At 39.8% G+C, this 16,137-nt stretch overlaps 1 protein-coding gene across 1 annotated transcript in view; it reads right to left on the reverse strand.

Moving 5' to 3' along the window:
* obscnb (obscurin, cytoskeletal calmodulin and titin-interacting RhoGEF b) overlaps nucleotides 1-16,137 on the reverse strand; it is a 56,427-nt gene that overhangs the window by 17,145 nt on the left and 23,145 nt on the right. The window contains 23 exon segments of the mRNA XM_051098132.1: nucleotides 451-741; nucleotides 839-1,111; nucleotides 1,214-1,489; nucleotides 1,945-2,211; nucleotides 3,449-3,721; nucleotides 3,910-4,176; nucleotides 4,402-4,659; nucleotides 5,811-6,089; nucleotides 6,361-6,630; nucleotides 7,193-7,462; nucleotides 7,877-8,143; nucleotides 8,240-8,506; nucleotides 8,756-9,019; nucleotides 9,236-9,502; nucleotides 9,821-10,087; nucleotides 10,402-10,668; nucleotides 10,986-11,252; nucleotides 11,353-11,619; nucleotides 13,218-13,292; nucleotides 14,152-14,418; nucleotides 14,622-14,882; nucleotides 15,181-15,447; nucleotides 15,610-15,876. Of these exon segments, the coding sequence (XP_050954089.1) occupies nucleotides 451-741; nucleotides 839-1,111; nucleotides 1,214-1,489; nucleotides 1,945-2,211; nucleotides 3,449-3,721; nucleotides 3,910-4,176; nucleotides 4,402-4,659; nucleotides 5,811-6,089; nucleotides 6,361-6,630; nucleotides 7,193-7,462; nucleotides 7,877-8,143; nucleotides 8,240-8,506; nucleotides 8,756-9,019; nucleotides 9,236-9,502; nucleotides 9,821-10,087; nucleotides 10,402-10,668; nucleotides 10,986-11,252; nucleotides 11,353-11,619; nucleotides 13,218-13,292; nucleotides 14,152-14,418; nucleotides 14,622-14,882; nucleotides 15,181-15,447; nucleotides 15,610-15,876 (5,994 nt within the window).

A 16,137-nucleotide genomic window follows, 5' to 3' on the forward strand; every position in this document is an offset into this window, starting at 1 on the left:
CATCTATAGCAGAGTTCTTTACTCCTGGTACCACTTTTCTTCAGAGTTTAGTTCCAGCTGTGATCAAGACTTTTTGGGTTGGAACTCAACTCTGTAAGAGAGTAGCTTTCCTGAACCAGGAGTGAGGAAGCCTGATCTAAGGCAGACTGCTGATAGCAAGCCTTCTGTATGAACTCTTGGAGGCAGTTTGGTTAGATCAAGGATGGGCAACGTTGGTCCTGGAGTGCTGCTGTCCTGCAGAGTTTAGCTCCAACTCTAATCAAACACACCTGAACAAGCTAATCAAGTTCTTCAGAATTACTAGAGCTACAGGCAGATGAGTTTTTTTCAGAGTTGGAGCTAAACTCTGCAGGACATCGACACTCCAGGAAGGATGTTGCCTACCTTGGTTAGATGTACTCTGTAAGGTTGTTTTCAATAAATTGGTTATTTCAGCAAGTATCCCCTTACCGAGCGTCACGGTTTGAGGCAGCTGCACAGGTTCTCCAATACCAGCACGGTTAATGGCTGCTACTCTGAACCTGTAACCTGCCCCTGGTATGAGGTTTTCAACCAGAAACTCAGTGTTGCACACTGGTTCTGTGTGGCAGGGCAGCCAGAGGACACTGTCCACTAGACGCATTTCCACACGGTAACCAATGATTGGGCTTCCTCCATCACTGAGGGGCGTGAACCAAGACAAGGTGACGAAAGTTGGGCCTTTACTAACCAACTCGGGGTCTTCAGGTGGATCAGGCACAGCTATAAATAGCCAGACAAAATAATAATAATAAAAAAGTTAGACAATAAGCATAATAGCAGAAATTATAATGAATGAGGCACAAATGAGGACCCTTACATATTGTGATGAGTTTGGCCATTGATAAGGCATCCCGGGCTGCAAATGTGATTTCTTGTGTGGGCTGAGGCTGGGCTTTCTTCAAAATTAGGCTGTAGGAAGAGCCACTGGCTCTCATTGCCCATTGGTCATTACGTTTGAGCTCAACACCATTTGCATACCAAGTCACTTCACTCTCAGGCACAGCTTCATTCAAGACACAAGTGAACTCAACTTGTTCTCCTACAATGGCAGTCTTATCTTCCAAAGGCTTGGCCACCTCCAGTTGCCAAGCTGTACAGAACAAATCCATAACATTTAAATACATTTACATTTATACAATATGACCTAATACCTTTATCTAAATTTAACGCTAATACAACAGAAATGGCGTACCTTTGACAGACAGAAGAGCTGTAGTTGATGAAGTTCCGGCTTGGAATGTAATCCTTGTGTTTTCACAAGGTTGCAAGTCCTTTAAAAGCAGAAGATGGCGTCTGCCACTCTCGAAGCAAACAATCTCCACATTTGCAGACTCCTTTACAGGCTTGCCATCGATTAACCACCGGCAGTCTTTCGTTTCAGGACGGGACAAGGAGCATTCAAAAAGTGCTTCCCCACCATTAATAGTCTCAACGTTACTCAGCTCTTGGAGAATGTCAATTGGTTTAGCTGAAAGAGAGAGACAATGCCTGAAGCAACTCTGGCTTCATACATGCCAAAACAAGTCACAGGAGTACACAATGACTTTAAATGACCTTGAATTAAAAACAACGTTTGTACTTAAAACAGTAACTGAATTCAAGGCAATCACACTCAATAACAATTCTTCCAACATTTCACCAGCATGTAGCATCCAGCATTGAGTAGCGTAAGAAGCAAAGGTAGCTGTGATAAAAGCACATGATGGTTACTGCATAGCCAGCCAGATGCACAGCAATTTTTGGCTCGAGTAATAAAAAAGGAAAGAAATCTCAGTATCCCAGTAAAGCCCTTTGTGGTAAGCCTTTACTTGTGTGATTTAAAATTTCTCAAAGTCTTTGGAATTTTTATACTGAGTCTTTGTGACCATCAAACTTTGAGTTATGAATGACACAAAAATTCTCTTCGTCTACAGGTGTGCTCACCTTGCACCCTGAGATGTGCCACAACAGAGGTTCCTTCTGCCTCACAGGAGTACATCCCCCCATCCTGGGGCTCCACACAGCTAATGTACAACCGCGCAACAGTCCAGTCCTGTTCCACTATCACCCTGCGACCATCCGCTTGCACAGGTATGCCGTTTCGCTTCCATACAGCTTTAACTGGCCGCGAGTACTGACAGATGAACTCTGCAGGCTGGTTTTCTTCTACATGTTGGTCCTCCATGGCACTGACCACCTCCACCTTGGGATCTATAGAGGGTTGGTGGTGGGGATAAGTAATATTCACAAGACCCCAGTGCACTTTGAAGTAGAGTTCTTCACCTCAAACCTTTTTCAGGTTTTGGGTGGTATTTAATGTAATTTACAACTAAATTCAAGCCTGGTGCTTTATTTGGTTTAAAACAGCAGCCTTTACCTCATCATCTAAGTTAGTGCTGTAGCTGTTTCTTTTTCTTTCACATTTGCTTCTCTACTCCAAACTGACCAAGGACATGGTCAATTACAACCAACACATGCCTAGTTGCAGTGTCAAGTCAAACTAAGGCCAGTTTATAGAAAAAGTACATGCAGCACAAACAGTGCAGATTGATGAGTGCATGCAAGACCATTGGTTTTTGCTCGAATTTTGAACGAACTAGTTTTACATATAAATTCTACCTTAGGCAGATTAACATTGTAAAATGTATTGATGTGGACTGCAAAATTGATTGCTGGGATAGTGATAAACAGAAACAGAAAACAATATACAGACTTCTGCAGATGCTATTTCTGAATCATATGTTTTTAGAATTTAAATCATTTGAATTATTCATTTGGGACTTTTCTCAGCAAATTTTAACATGATTAATTGAGATGAATTAATATGAATATCATGCTTTTTATGGAAGGGCCAGAAGCTTTGCATTGAACACTGGTCCATATACAAGCCCAAAATCAGTGTACTAATTTAATAATTAGTATGCCAATTCAGTAAGTAATTAGCAAGCTGTGATACTGCAGCCAAATCCACTGTTTTAGCTTACAATTACATGCCTCCATGAATTTTCATTAAAAATATATAAATATATTGTTATTGTCAACCTGTCTTACTGTATACGTTTGCCTAACAGTAAAGTCTAACAAAAAGATCCAATTCTAGGCATGGGTAACCCCAAAAGAGAATAGAGTGAATAAAATCCTGTTCTATTAGGATTTCATTATTGAGGAAAGCACTTAATTAAAGGATTCTCCAGAGTAGTCTGTGCAAAGACACTTTGGATTAAGGGTATTATTAATATGGATAAGTAATTCAGTAATGTGAGTGTACAAGTCTACAGAGTATATTAAAGAACACAAATAGTACTCAATTACTTCAAGGACAGTTATAAAAAAACTTTAGACTTTAGACTTTTATTAAAGGAAATTCAGGACACAGTACTAATCCAGTGCTATTCATAATTTTAAGCCTTTAGATTTCTGTGCTGCCAAGCACCACTGCATTTGGTACCTTTTACTAACAGCTTGGCGGAGGATGTCAGGCCACCTGTTTTGAACAGGACTGTACCCGAATCATTGGGAGAAAGGTTCCTTAAGGTGAGAGTGTGGACATGGTCTTCACCCACACTTATTTCACTGAAGGTACTGTTCTCCAAACGAGTGCCGTCCAGCCACCACTGAACTCTGCCTTTGGCACGGCGAGAGAGCTGGCAGGAGAAAATTGCCTGTTCGCCCACAAACACATCTGTATTCTTTATACCCGACACTATGAGAACCTCAGCCTCTGCAGAGACCAGATACAGAAACCCTTAGATGACCAGTGTCTAAAAATACTCATACATTGAGGATGCTTCAAAAACAGGCTGTGAAATTTATGAGGACGTAATGACATAAAGCTACAGATTTTAGATAACCTCCAACCCGAAAAAAAATTCTACAGATTGCAAATTATTTAAGTGTGTTATTTGATACCTTGCACAGTGACCGATGCTGTGGTCAACTGGTCTCCAGCATCACAAGTGTAGTAGCCATTGTCCTCTGGTTCCAGATCATGGACATGGAGCTCCAGCACACATCCTTCCTGTTTCATCTCAAATTTCTTACTGGGTTGGAGCACCACTCCACCCTTTCTCCACTCTACCTTTTTAACCGGCTTAGAGAGCTCACAGCGCAATGTGATACTATCTCCCTCTATTGAATTCTGGTTCTCTAACTCCTTCCGGAAGTAAGCAGGTTGACCTGATGATGGATAAGAAAAGAGGTTAAAAGAATGCAAACTTCAGATTTCAAAAGGTTGCTGATACCTGTGAGGATATCAAAATCTTCTCTGCTCCACAAGAGAGGCAGTTACAAGAAAAGAAAACAGAACAGGTCTTCTTGAAACCCATTTGCGATCTCTTTATCTTCAGGCATGTTGATAAAATAAAAAACAAAAAAAAGTCACAGGCCTACAAACCCGTTTACCTTTAACAGTAAGGGTGGCGCAGCTTTCTGCATCTTTGGTTTTGCATGTATACAGCCCTGCATCTCCTTCCTCCACCCTAAGGATGCGGAGCTGATGGACGGCTCTATCCTTGTAAAGCAGATACCGTCCCCCTGCCTTTATCATCACTTCATCTTTGTACCAGGCGACAGAGGCCTCAGGGTCGGAAGTCATGCAGGACAGTGTGACTGTTTGACCCTCTTTGGCAGTTATGTCCAGAGGCTTCTCTAAGAATACGACTATGGACAGGAGAAACCCAAACCCAAGTGCTGTCACATCATAATGTCTGCCTGAAGACTCTGAAACTTAGACACTTGAAGCCATTGAACATTAAAAGAGCTTTACTGGGTGAGAAGTGTCTGTTTTAAGGGAACCACGGGTATTAAGACTTGCATGGCTTAATATAACGTAAATGATGTTTCTTACTGAAAAATGCAGCAAAAAACCCATGAAAGATTTACGTTATTTAAAACATCCACATTGTTTTATACATATTTTGGACTATGGGGGGTGCCTTTATTTTAATGATGTGAAATGGATGCTACCTGTTGCTATTTTTACTACAGCACAACTTGGAATACACAACTCGGAAAATAAAATACTGATGCGATGCCAAATTGTGCGGCTTTTGGTTGTAATGTAGAAGCAATGTAATTCTTCACTGCTTTCTTAGCGATAAGAAGAGAAAAAAAAGGGAATGAATAAATCTTCCTAAAGACCCACATCTTAATTCTCTCCACTTCAGCCCTGATGCCTTTGAGGATTTCAGTAGAAAACAGCTACTGAAAGAGCTTACAAATGGCAGAGACAAGAAACGCTAGATGCCATCCTGGCAAGATGTAAACATGCTGATGCTTGTCATGATGCCGCAGCCACTGAAGGAGTTTCTCAGTGCAGATTTCACTTGATATCTGGAGCCGTTTCGATGGTACGGCATTTGGTTTAGGTGTATTCCAAGTTGTGTTGCAGTAAAAATATCAACAGAGAGTGCAACCATTTTACATCATAGAAATAAAGACGCACCTCATAGTCCAAAATATGTATAAAACGATGTGGATTTTAAAAAAAACGTAAATCTTTCATGTTTCTACTACATATTTTAGTAAGAGACACCATTTACGTTATATTACACAATGGAAGCCTTCATACCCAGGGTTCCATTTAACAATTATGGGCAGGAATTAGAAAACTATGTTTGAGCCAAAAATGTATGAAAACTATATCTCTTCCTCATAAAACACACTTATGGAGTGTAGCAGTAGAACGGCTGAAGCAAATTGAAAAGCAGCTCAAAGCCTTTTGTTATAATTGCGCAAAATGATTGCAGCTAATAACAGACAGATGATTGCTTGCCAACAATGAACGCTGTTAGCCACAACATGTCTTTTACCTTTGGGTTTCTCCTGCACCAACAAGTAGGCGACGCTCTTCTCAGGGCCAACCACAAAGGCTACATCACCTGAATCATCGGGTGTGACCATTTTCAGCACTAGGCTGTGTTCCCTCCCTCGGCAGCTGATTTGATTCAAGTCATTGTTTTGAAGGTGGTTGGAGCCGAGCCACCACTCGACATTCGTAACCCCTGTATGGGACACCTCACACTGGAAGATTGCATCCTCGCCCGTTATCACAGTCACATCCTTTAATTCTCTTGTGATTTTTACACATTCTGGGAATGGATGGAAGGAACGTGATGAAAGGGACTATTGAGGATCTTCCGAAAAGTCAAAAGAGGTAAATATCCCACTACTGACTATCTACTAGAAGTGACTTAGATGTTTGCTTTGCAAACTACTTGAACCATGCCTTAGTGACAATCTAAAACATAAAAGCTATTCAATGTATTCATAATTGAAATGCTAATACTAATATGTACTTTGCTTCTGCAGGAGAACAGTGTAAAATGGAGCCCATCTCTAAAGAGGAATCAAGATTGTTACCTTTGACGGTCAATGTAGCTTTGCTTCGTTTGTCTCCTGCTTCGCATATGTACTCGCCACCATCGTCCACTGATAGCTTATGGATTTCCAAGGTTTGGATGGTGCCATCCCTCTTTATGGAATACTTCTTTCCATCAGATAGGACCTGAGTACCCTTCTTCCAGGTCACACTGGCATCAGGAATTGAAGTTTCACAACATAATGAGGCACTGCCTCCCTCTGTGACTTCCTGGCTTGTTAACTCCTTCACAAATGATAGCACAGGGATTGCTGGCGGGAAACAGTGATACACAGAACACATTCTAAGATATGTGCAACACCCCAAACCTGCATATTAGAAGATTATGAGATGGTAGCAAATTTTCTTTGCAGTTTCTAAATGCAGCCAGGGACAAGATAAGCCTAAGCTTGGAATGCTTGAATCAGAAATCCTGAAACCTTTTGTAGCAAAAAAGGAATGCAGAATAATCAACCTTCTAAATGTGATATTCAAACAAATAAAACTCATACACAACCAAGCAATGGACAAGTATTTGACAAGTGAAGACAAAACGGATAACAAACATGCATGAAGTGTTGTGCTTTCAAAGTGGCTGGTCACATGTCATTTTTTGCAATATGATGTAGTAAAGCATGCATCAAACAATAATAAATGCAATATATATTACACATGTGGAATGCTTTGAATATTTATGGATATAGGATGATCATACACACAAACAATAATCACATGCACTAAAAGTGCATGTGTTCGAAACTCATTGTAAAATAAAAGAAGGTGTGAAATAAAACAAACTACTATTTAGAAAATCCAAAAATTCTTTAGTTTTACCTCTGACTGTAAGACAAGCAAAAGAAGTGTGTGCACCCACATGGAAGGACACCGTGCCTGAGTCTTTCTGGGTGACACTTCTTAGTGTAAGTGTGTGCCTTTTGCCTTCCATTCGGATTTCATTCATCTCATTGTTCTGTAGTGGAACGTCCTGCAGCGTCCACTGAACAATGAGTGCATTGTCATGAGAGACAAGGCATTCGAAATGAACGTCCTCGCCTTCATTGACAATGCAGCTCTTCAAGCCAGTTAAGATCGTGATTTCAGGTTCTGAAAGCAAAATCAGGGTTCATTTTATCAGAAGTAGTCAACAAGTCAAAAAATAGATACACTTCCATCTTCCACAGTATCAATTTAACATCCACAACAAGTCTTTTCAACAAAATTTATAGCAGATCATGACTGAAATAGCTGTTAAACTGCAAAGGGAAATGTGTGTGATATGTTAAAAATGCAAAAAAACTACTGAAATGGGAGTGCATTGGAGAAAAGTTGTGCAAAAGTGAAATTTAAAGTGCAAAACCACATGCACAGAGACCGTGATCTGTGATCAAGTACAAGCATACCATAAGAAAGGATGGATGGTATAGTACTTAAGATGATATGAAGTAGATGTGTGATCATCAAAACAGAATGATCAGGTAAGGTTAGGAAGGATGAAGACTTTAACAAGGCGAATCATACCCTTCACAGAGAGTTTGGCAGATGTCCGATCATGTTCTGTTTCACAGCAGTACTCTCCAGCGTCTCCTTCTTGCAGCTTGTAAATGGTAAGCTCAGCAACAGTCCCATCTTGCTTCAGCTGATACTTGTTGCTTGCTTCTATTACACTCTTGTCTTTCCTCCAGATGACTTTGGCTCCAACTTTGTCAAGTTCACATCGAAACACTGCATTTTCCCCAGCTTCACTTTCCAAATCTTTCAGAGATGATTTGAAACAAACTGGTAGTGCTGCAAAAGGTGAGTAAACAAGTGTTTCAAGATCATCATGAAGAAGAAACGACTTCAAATGATATAGGAAAGAAAGACGGTTCAATCCAAGCCTACCCTTAACTTCTAGATATGCAATGCTTTGGCGTTCTCCAGTGTCACAAATATAGTCACCAGAGTCTTCGGGTTCAAGGTCATGTATGACCAGTTGGGCACGGTGGCCATTTTGGTTGAATTCATATTTAGCACAGGGGCATAAGCCAATTTCACCCCTGCGCCACTCAACTGGAATGTCTGCTTTGGAGAGCTCACATTGGAAGCTGATGCTCTCTCCCTCAACAGCTGTCTGGTTCTTCAGTGCTTGTGTGAAGATGGCTGGAAGTGCTGCCAATGCAAAGAGTGGTGTAAGAGGCAAGAGATTAATTCCGTGGAGTTATAAAAAGATCTTCCAGACAAGCAAGACCCAAAGACAACAGTTCAAACAACATTAAACTACCTCAACAGGATACAATTCAGTTATGTTCATAATAAGATGTGTAAGCATTCATACTTCACAAACACAGGATAAACGAGACAGTTCAAAGATGGATTAGAATGATGGAAAAATTCATGAAGCAGTTGGTCTTCTCCTACCATTAACCTTGACATTGGCTGTGGTAATGCTGTCTCCACAATCACAAGCATAGTCTCCAGCATCTTCAGGTTTGACATCATTGATCTTCAGCTCAACAGTATAGCCAACTTGCTTGATGAGGTACTTTCCTCCAGAATGGATCACCTGCGTCCCTTTCCTCCAAACCACAGGAACTGGTTTGGAGAGCTCACACTGGAAGATAATGCTTTCTCCTTCAGTAGCTGTCTGTTTTTTTAGCTCTTGTGTGAAAGTGGCTGGAAGAGCTGCCAATTTAAAGAGTGGTAATGAGACGCCAGAGATTAAGTTCTGTACATATGGATGATGTAAATAAATATTTTCCAGAGAAGTAAAATCAAGATGATACAGATTGGCCTAAAACTTCATATTAAATTGGGGAATCATATGCACAGCCAAGGAATGCATTTCAAAGATGGATTGGAATGATGGAAAAATTCATGAAGCAGTTGATCTTCTCTTACCATTAACCATGACTTTGGCAGTTGTCGTGCTGTCTCCACAATCACAAACATAATCTCCAGCGTCTTCAGGTTTGACATCAGTGATCTTCAGCTCAACAGTAGAGCCAACTTGTTTGATGATGTACTTTCCTCCAGAACTGATCACCTGTGTTCCTTTCCTCCAAACCACAGGAACTCCAGGTTTGGAGAGTTCACAGCGCAAAGTAACACTGTCCCCTTCCTGAATCTCTTGGTTCTGTAGCTCATGTTTGAAGACCACTGGTAAAGCTGAGGAATCAGGTAAAGTTGTTGAACCAGAAACTAGATCTTGTGAGATTTATACTTTGTCTACAACATTCTTCCACTGATAGATGTGAAACATTCTTCTACAATGGCTCAACTTGTAATGTTACCACCTTGTAAGATTTGAAATGAAAACAACTACCATGATGCAAATGGAAAAATGATAAACTAGACAAACAGCTTATTACACTAGACTAGCCATACCCTGCCTTAAATGAAGACATTAAAGTGTAGCTTTTTGGACCAGAAAACAAGAAAACTTCCTTATTGTTGCAGAGGGTTCAAATAAAAGATGAGTCCTACCATTGACTTTGATGTTAGCAGTGCAGATGTTGTCTCCACAATCACAGACATAATCTCCAGCATCTTCAGGTTTGACATCAGTGATCTTCAGCTCAACAGTAGAGCTAACTTGCTTGATGATGTACTTTCCTCCAGAACTGATCACCTGTGTTCCTTTCCTCCAAACCACAGGAACTCCAGGTTTGGAGAGTTCACAGTGCAAAGTAACACTGTCCCCTTCCCGAATCACTTGGTTCTGTAGCTCACGCTTGAAGACTACTGGTAATGCTGAGGAATCAGGCAAAGTTGTTGAACCAGGAACAGGATCTTAAGTTTACACTTTGCATCAAATATATTCTTTCAACTGATAGATGTAAAACGTTCTTCTACAATGGTTTACTTATATTTGGACCACATTTCATAAACAACCACCATGATGTAAATTGGAAAACTATAAACTAGACAAACAACTTAGTACACTAGACTAACACTATACACTACCCTACCTTAAATGAAAACATTATTAATGGACAGCTGTTTAGATCAGTAAACAAGACGCTTCTTCATTGTTGAAGACTGTTCAAATAAAAGAAGAGTCCTACCATTGACTTTGATGTTAGCAGTGCAGATGTTGTCTCCACAATCACAGACATAATCTCCAGCATCTTCAGGTCTGACATCAGTGATCTTCAGCTCAACAGTAGAGCTAACTTGCTTGACGATGTACTTTCCTCCAGAACTGATCACCTGTGTTCCTTTCCTCCAAACCACAGGAACTCCAGGTTTGGAGAGTTCACAGCGCAAAGTAACACTGTCCCCTTCCTGAATCTCTTGGTTCTGTAGCTCATGTTTGAAGACCACTGGTAAAGCTGAGGAATCAGGTAAAGTTGTTGAACTAGAAACTAGATCTTGTGAGATTTATACTTTGTCTACAACATTCTTCCACTGATAGATGTGAAACATTCTTCTACAATGGCTTAACTTGTAATGTTACCACCTTGTAAGATTTGAAACGAAAACAACTACCATGATGCAAATGGAAAAATGATAAACTAGACAAACAGCTTATTACACTAGACTAGCCATACCCTGCCTTAAATGAAGACATTAAAGTGTAGCTTTTTGGACCAGAAAACAGGAAACTTTCTTATTGTTGCAGAGGGTTCAAATAAAAGATGAGTCCTACCCTTGACTTTAATACTAGCTGTGCTGATGTTGTCTCCGCAATCACAAACATAGTTTCCAGAATCTTCAGGTTTGACATCAGTGATCTTCAGCTCAACAGTAGAGCTAACTTGTTTGATGAGGTACTTTCCTTCAGAAGTGATCACCTCTTTTCCTTTCCTCCAAACCACAGGAACTCCAGGTTTTGAGAGTTCACCGTGCAAAGTAACGCTATCCCCTTCCTGAATATCCTTGTTCTGTAGCTCACGTTTGAAGACCACTGGTAACGCTGAGGAATTAAGGAAAGTTGTTGAAGCAGGAACAGGATCTTGTGAGATTAATTTGTCATTGTTAGGTCTTTGAGGGTTCAAATAAATGCTCAGTCCTACCATTGACTTTGATGTTAGCAGTGGTGATGTTGTCTCCACAATCACAAGCATAGTCTCCAGCATCTTCAGGTTTGACATCAGTGATCTTCAGCTCAACCGTAGCTCCAACTTGTTTGATGACATACTTTCCACCAGAATGGATCACCTGTGTTCCTTTCCTCCAAACCACAGGAACTCCATGTTTTGAGAGTTCACAGCGCAGAGTAACACTGCCACCTTCATCACACGCTTGGTTTAGCAGTGCTTCCGTAAAATGAATTGGGAGAGCTGTTGAGGCAAGCACTTATTGAGCATTTATTCTAACACAGAATGTGTACAGGCAAAACATCTTAGCTTTATAATATTCCTTTCTAAACATTACACCTGAGTCAGGAAAGTTAAAGAACACAGTATCTACTAATGTATGTTGTTTTATGTTCTTAAGAATAGAAGAATCTTCGTTATCAACATCAGTGAGACAATCTAAAAAGAAACACTCCTGAGGTTGGTATGTTGGTAAGTTGGTGTTTCAAAAATAAAAAATAAATTCTGAACATCAAGACTGATGACATGATGTTTTGAAAATATTCAACATACAAAATCTTAACGTCTGAATCAGTATGGCAGAGCCATTCCACTTTAAAACTTTTAATAAATTTGTGGATGATTTAAAACTACAAAAAAGTGTTAGATATTAAAAAGGTTTAAAATGAAAAATGATAAAAGGCCAGCCTGCAAAGGTAAACAACATTCTACAGAATAACACACAGACAAATGTGTGGGAGCAGAGTGAATGGCTCCTGACCAAAAAAAATTGCAGGATGCAACTAAAAACACCTCTAGACACATTTAAATTAAAATGCCACCAACAGTATAGACTTCTCTGAAAAACAAAGCAAGAAGACACAACTAATTTTCCCAAAGCAGCTACTTTCACTAAACCAAGTACACTAACAAAGATGAATATCATGTGAGACAAGCTAATCTCATCCCGACAACCATCGTCCACTCCTGCCGTCTTCACCTCAGACATTGCAAGTACAATGTACAAATACAGACAACACTTTGACTACAGTGAATGATTTAAAATATTCACCATGTATGACACTAAAACAAGCAATGGTGCAGATAAAGAAGAAAAATGCAACAATGGCCATTGATTTTCAAGTGAAAGAATTAAAACAAAAATAAAAAATCAGATTTAGCAGTATGCGCCTTACTTTTACTCATGCAAAGAAAGTTTGTAAAGCACAAAAGATGAACAGCTATTTTGCTTGAATTTGATTGGTAATAAATGTAGCAGCAGTAGTTATGGAAATTGTCAAAAAATTAAAAAAAAGAATGCTTAAAGGATTTTTGATGCACGGGCAAGAAATTTCAATACTTATCAACAAATTAAAGACACACAACAAAGAGTGCACAAAAACACGTCGCAATGCAAAAGCGAATGTGTGGTCACCATGCTGTTTCATTCCAAAGAACGTATTACTGAACATTTGAGTGGGATTAATACCACTGAGCTCTGCCTGTTTCTCTTTCTTCTGCTTCTGGGAGTCTGATTCAACGGTGGTAGAACAACGAAGGAACTTTAGAGCTGTGACAAAAGACACATTCATGTAAACTGCAAACCCTTGGCCTAAACCATAAAGATCTTAAAACACAAATAGCAACACCTGTTGTCAGCCATGTTTGACAATAATAGCAAATAGAGAAGCAGACATCCTGTTTAAAAAAGTTTTGCAGAAGCATTCATGCATGTTGACTGAACAGAAGCTCCGTAGCCTGACTGATTCCTGACTGACAGATAGCACGGCCAACAAGAAGAATTCAAGCTGTTGACAAAGAAAACAAAGCACGGACAGTCATTCCGCACATTCACTCTGTACCACCTATTGATGCTCCCTGCTCAGTAGTCTGCTTTTGAAGTCCTGCTAGGTATGAGGGTGTCTGGGCCTTCAGAACTGTGACAAAAACATTTTGCAGATGGAATCACAGACAATGAAGTCTCAAAAGATGTGTCCAAAGCTTTATACACATGCAAGTTCTGTCTCAAGTGGTATAATGTGTGTCAAGTCACTCTACTGTGAATTGTGACTCAAGTCAGACTACAGCTGAAACCTTAAATCTGTTCCACATATGAACCACACTAAACTGAAGAGGCTACAAGATGAAAGAAACAGACTGAAAGTGATGAAGAAAAGTTTAAGGCAATACCAAAACAGATGTCTGTCAGACTATGGCGTTACAGCACAGCAGGCAGAGCCACAGCAGGATACAACACAAAGTTTACAGAATTATTCTGTTTCCCATCAAAAACTTCTTCAGTTATGGTTTTCTGCTTTGAAATGTCATCTGCAAGAGTGTAATTTTGTGCTACACACTTGAAATGAACAATGACGTATTGTTCATTACTGTAGGACATCAGTGAAAACTTAACGTAACAAATGGAACAAAACATCTACACTCTTAAAAATAAAGGTGCTTTAAAAGGTTCTTTACAGCGTTGCCATAGAAAAACCATTTTTGGTTCCACAAAGAACCATTCAGTTAAAGGTTCTTTAAAGAACCATCTCTTTCTTACCTTTTTATAATCTGAAGAACCTTCTTTTGCCACGAAGAACCTTTTGTGAAACCGAAAGGTTCTTCAGATGTTAAAGGTTCTTTATGCAACCATTTAGACAAAAAAGGTTCTTCAATGGCATTGTGACGCACCTTTATTTTTAGGAGTGTAACACCGAATAACATTCACCAACACCAAACAAGCAAACATTTTTAACTTAATGGTTAAAAAATCCCAGAAAGAATACAGATGATTCATACCCTTGATCTTCATAGTGGCTGTGGTTGCCTTGTCTCCACATACACATGTGTAGTCTCCTTCATCTTCAGGTTTGAGATCTGTGATCTTCAGCTCCACCTTGGAGGCAACCTGTCTGATGACATACTTTTCTCCAGACTGGATAACATGGCTTCCTTTTGTCCACTGCACAGGGACACCAGGTTTGGAAAGCTCGCAGGACAGAGTAGCACTGCCTCCTTCATCACACTCCAGGTTTTGCAGCTCATGTGTGAAGACCACTGGTAATGCTGAGGAATTGTGAAAAGATGTTGGAACCATGTTAACACAAACGACTCAGGACAACATTCGAGAATTGGACTGAACAGAAGTCTTTCAAGCCATTAGGTGTAAGAGGAAAAAACCTGGATCAACAATAACTTCAAGGCACAACAGAGGACGGTGTTGAATGTAAAACCATATAATCACAATTCAAAAAAGCTGTCATCCCTACCATTGATGGTAATGGTAGATGAGGTCTTGTTAAACCCACAATCACAGCTATAGACTCCAGAATCTTCAGGTTTGACATCAGTGATCTTCAGCTCAAAAACAGAACCAACTTGTTTGATGTGGTATTTCTCTCCAGAATGAATCACTTGCGTTCCTTTCCTCCAAACGACAGGAACTCCTGGTTTGGAGAGCTCACACTGAAGAGTAACACTGTCTGCCTCTTGACACTCCTGGCTTTGTAGTTCTCGTTTGAAGATCAATGCTAAGAAGCAATTGAGGTTTCAGCAGATGGTTAATATAATGCACTTTGCATAAAATGTAAAGGCACAACATTCAAAACGTCCCAAAGAAAACAAGAGACATGATATGACAGAACACTGACAAAATCACAAAAATAGTGAACATCTTACAAGACAGGATTGACAGATATTTGTATTAGTGAAGTTAACCTACTATTGCCAAATAACGCTAGAAGTTTGCTTCAAGCTGCTAAGCAGTAAAGGTAAAAATATAAAAAGCACTAAAGTGCTAAAGAGAAGAAGACCGAATTAATTTCATACCCTTGATCTTAATGTTTGCTGTAGTCTTTTTGTCCCCACACAAGCAAGTGTATTGTCCAGCATCTTCAGTTCTGAGGTCAGCGATCTTCAACTCAACAGTAGCACCATCTTGCTTGATGAGGTACTTTTCCCCAGAACTAATCACCTGTGTTCCTTTCTTCCAGACAACAGGAACTCCAGGCTTTGAGAGTTCACAGTGAAGAGTAACGCTGTCTCCTTCATCACATTCTTGGCTTTGTAGCTCACGTTTGAAGACCGTCGGTAATGCTGGAGAGCAATTGTGCGATGACATAAATTAAAAGTGCATAAAAATGAGTAAAGTACATGCATTGACATTTTAGTGTAAATCTAAAGTAAGCAATAAAATAAGTTGAATTCAAAAGCAAAAAATGTAAGTAAGGTTGTAAACTAATAAGCTTTTATCCATACCACTGACAACAACATTCGCTGTTGTTTTTTCGCTTCCACATTCACAGGAATATTCTCCACTGTCCTCAGGCACTAAATCTGAAATCTGTAGCTCACACATGATGTCCCTCTGTGTTATCTGATATCTTCCCCCATGTTTCAAACTTTCGGTTCCCTTCTTCCATTGCACTTGGCAGCCAGGTTTTGAGAGCTCACAGGAAAGTAAGACTTTCCCACCTTCAGTAACCTGCTGGTTCTTCATCTTCTCCTTAAACCTAGCAGGTACCACTGGGGAATGAACAAGCATTATATGATTTAAATTCTTCTTTATAGTTTTAGCATCCAAAAGACAGAATAGAAGATCACTGGGATGAGATGATGAAGGTATGACATGGAAGTTAGGATAAATAAAATTAAAATTGCACCAGGACTACACGAATACATATAGAATACATACAAAGCCCAGACAAGACTGAACTTCACAAATCAAGGCAAAACACAAAAGCATAAGTGCCATTTTTAAAATCTGACAATCTGACAGACTGCTGA

The sequence above is a fragment of the Labeo rohita genome, chromosome 24, assembly GCF_022985175.1.
Source record: "Labeo rohita strain BAU-BD-2019 chromosome 24, IGBB_LRoh.1.0, whole genome shotgun sequence".
In the NCBI taxonomy this organism is placed as follows: domain Eukaryota; kingdom Metazoa; phylum Chordata; class Actinopteri; order Cypriniformes; family Cyprinidae; genus Labeo; species Labeo rohita.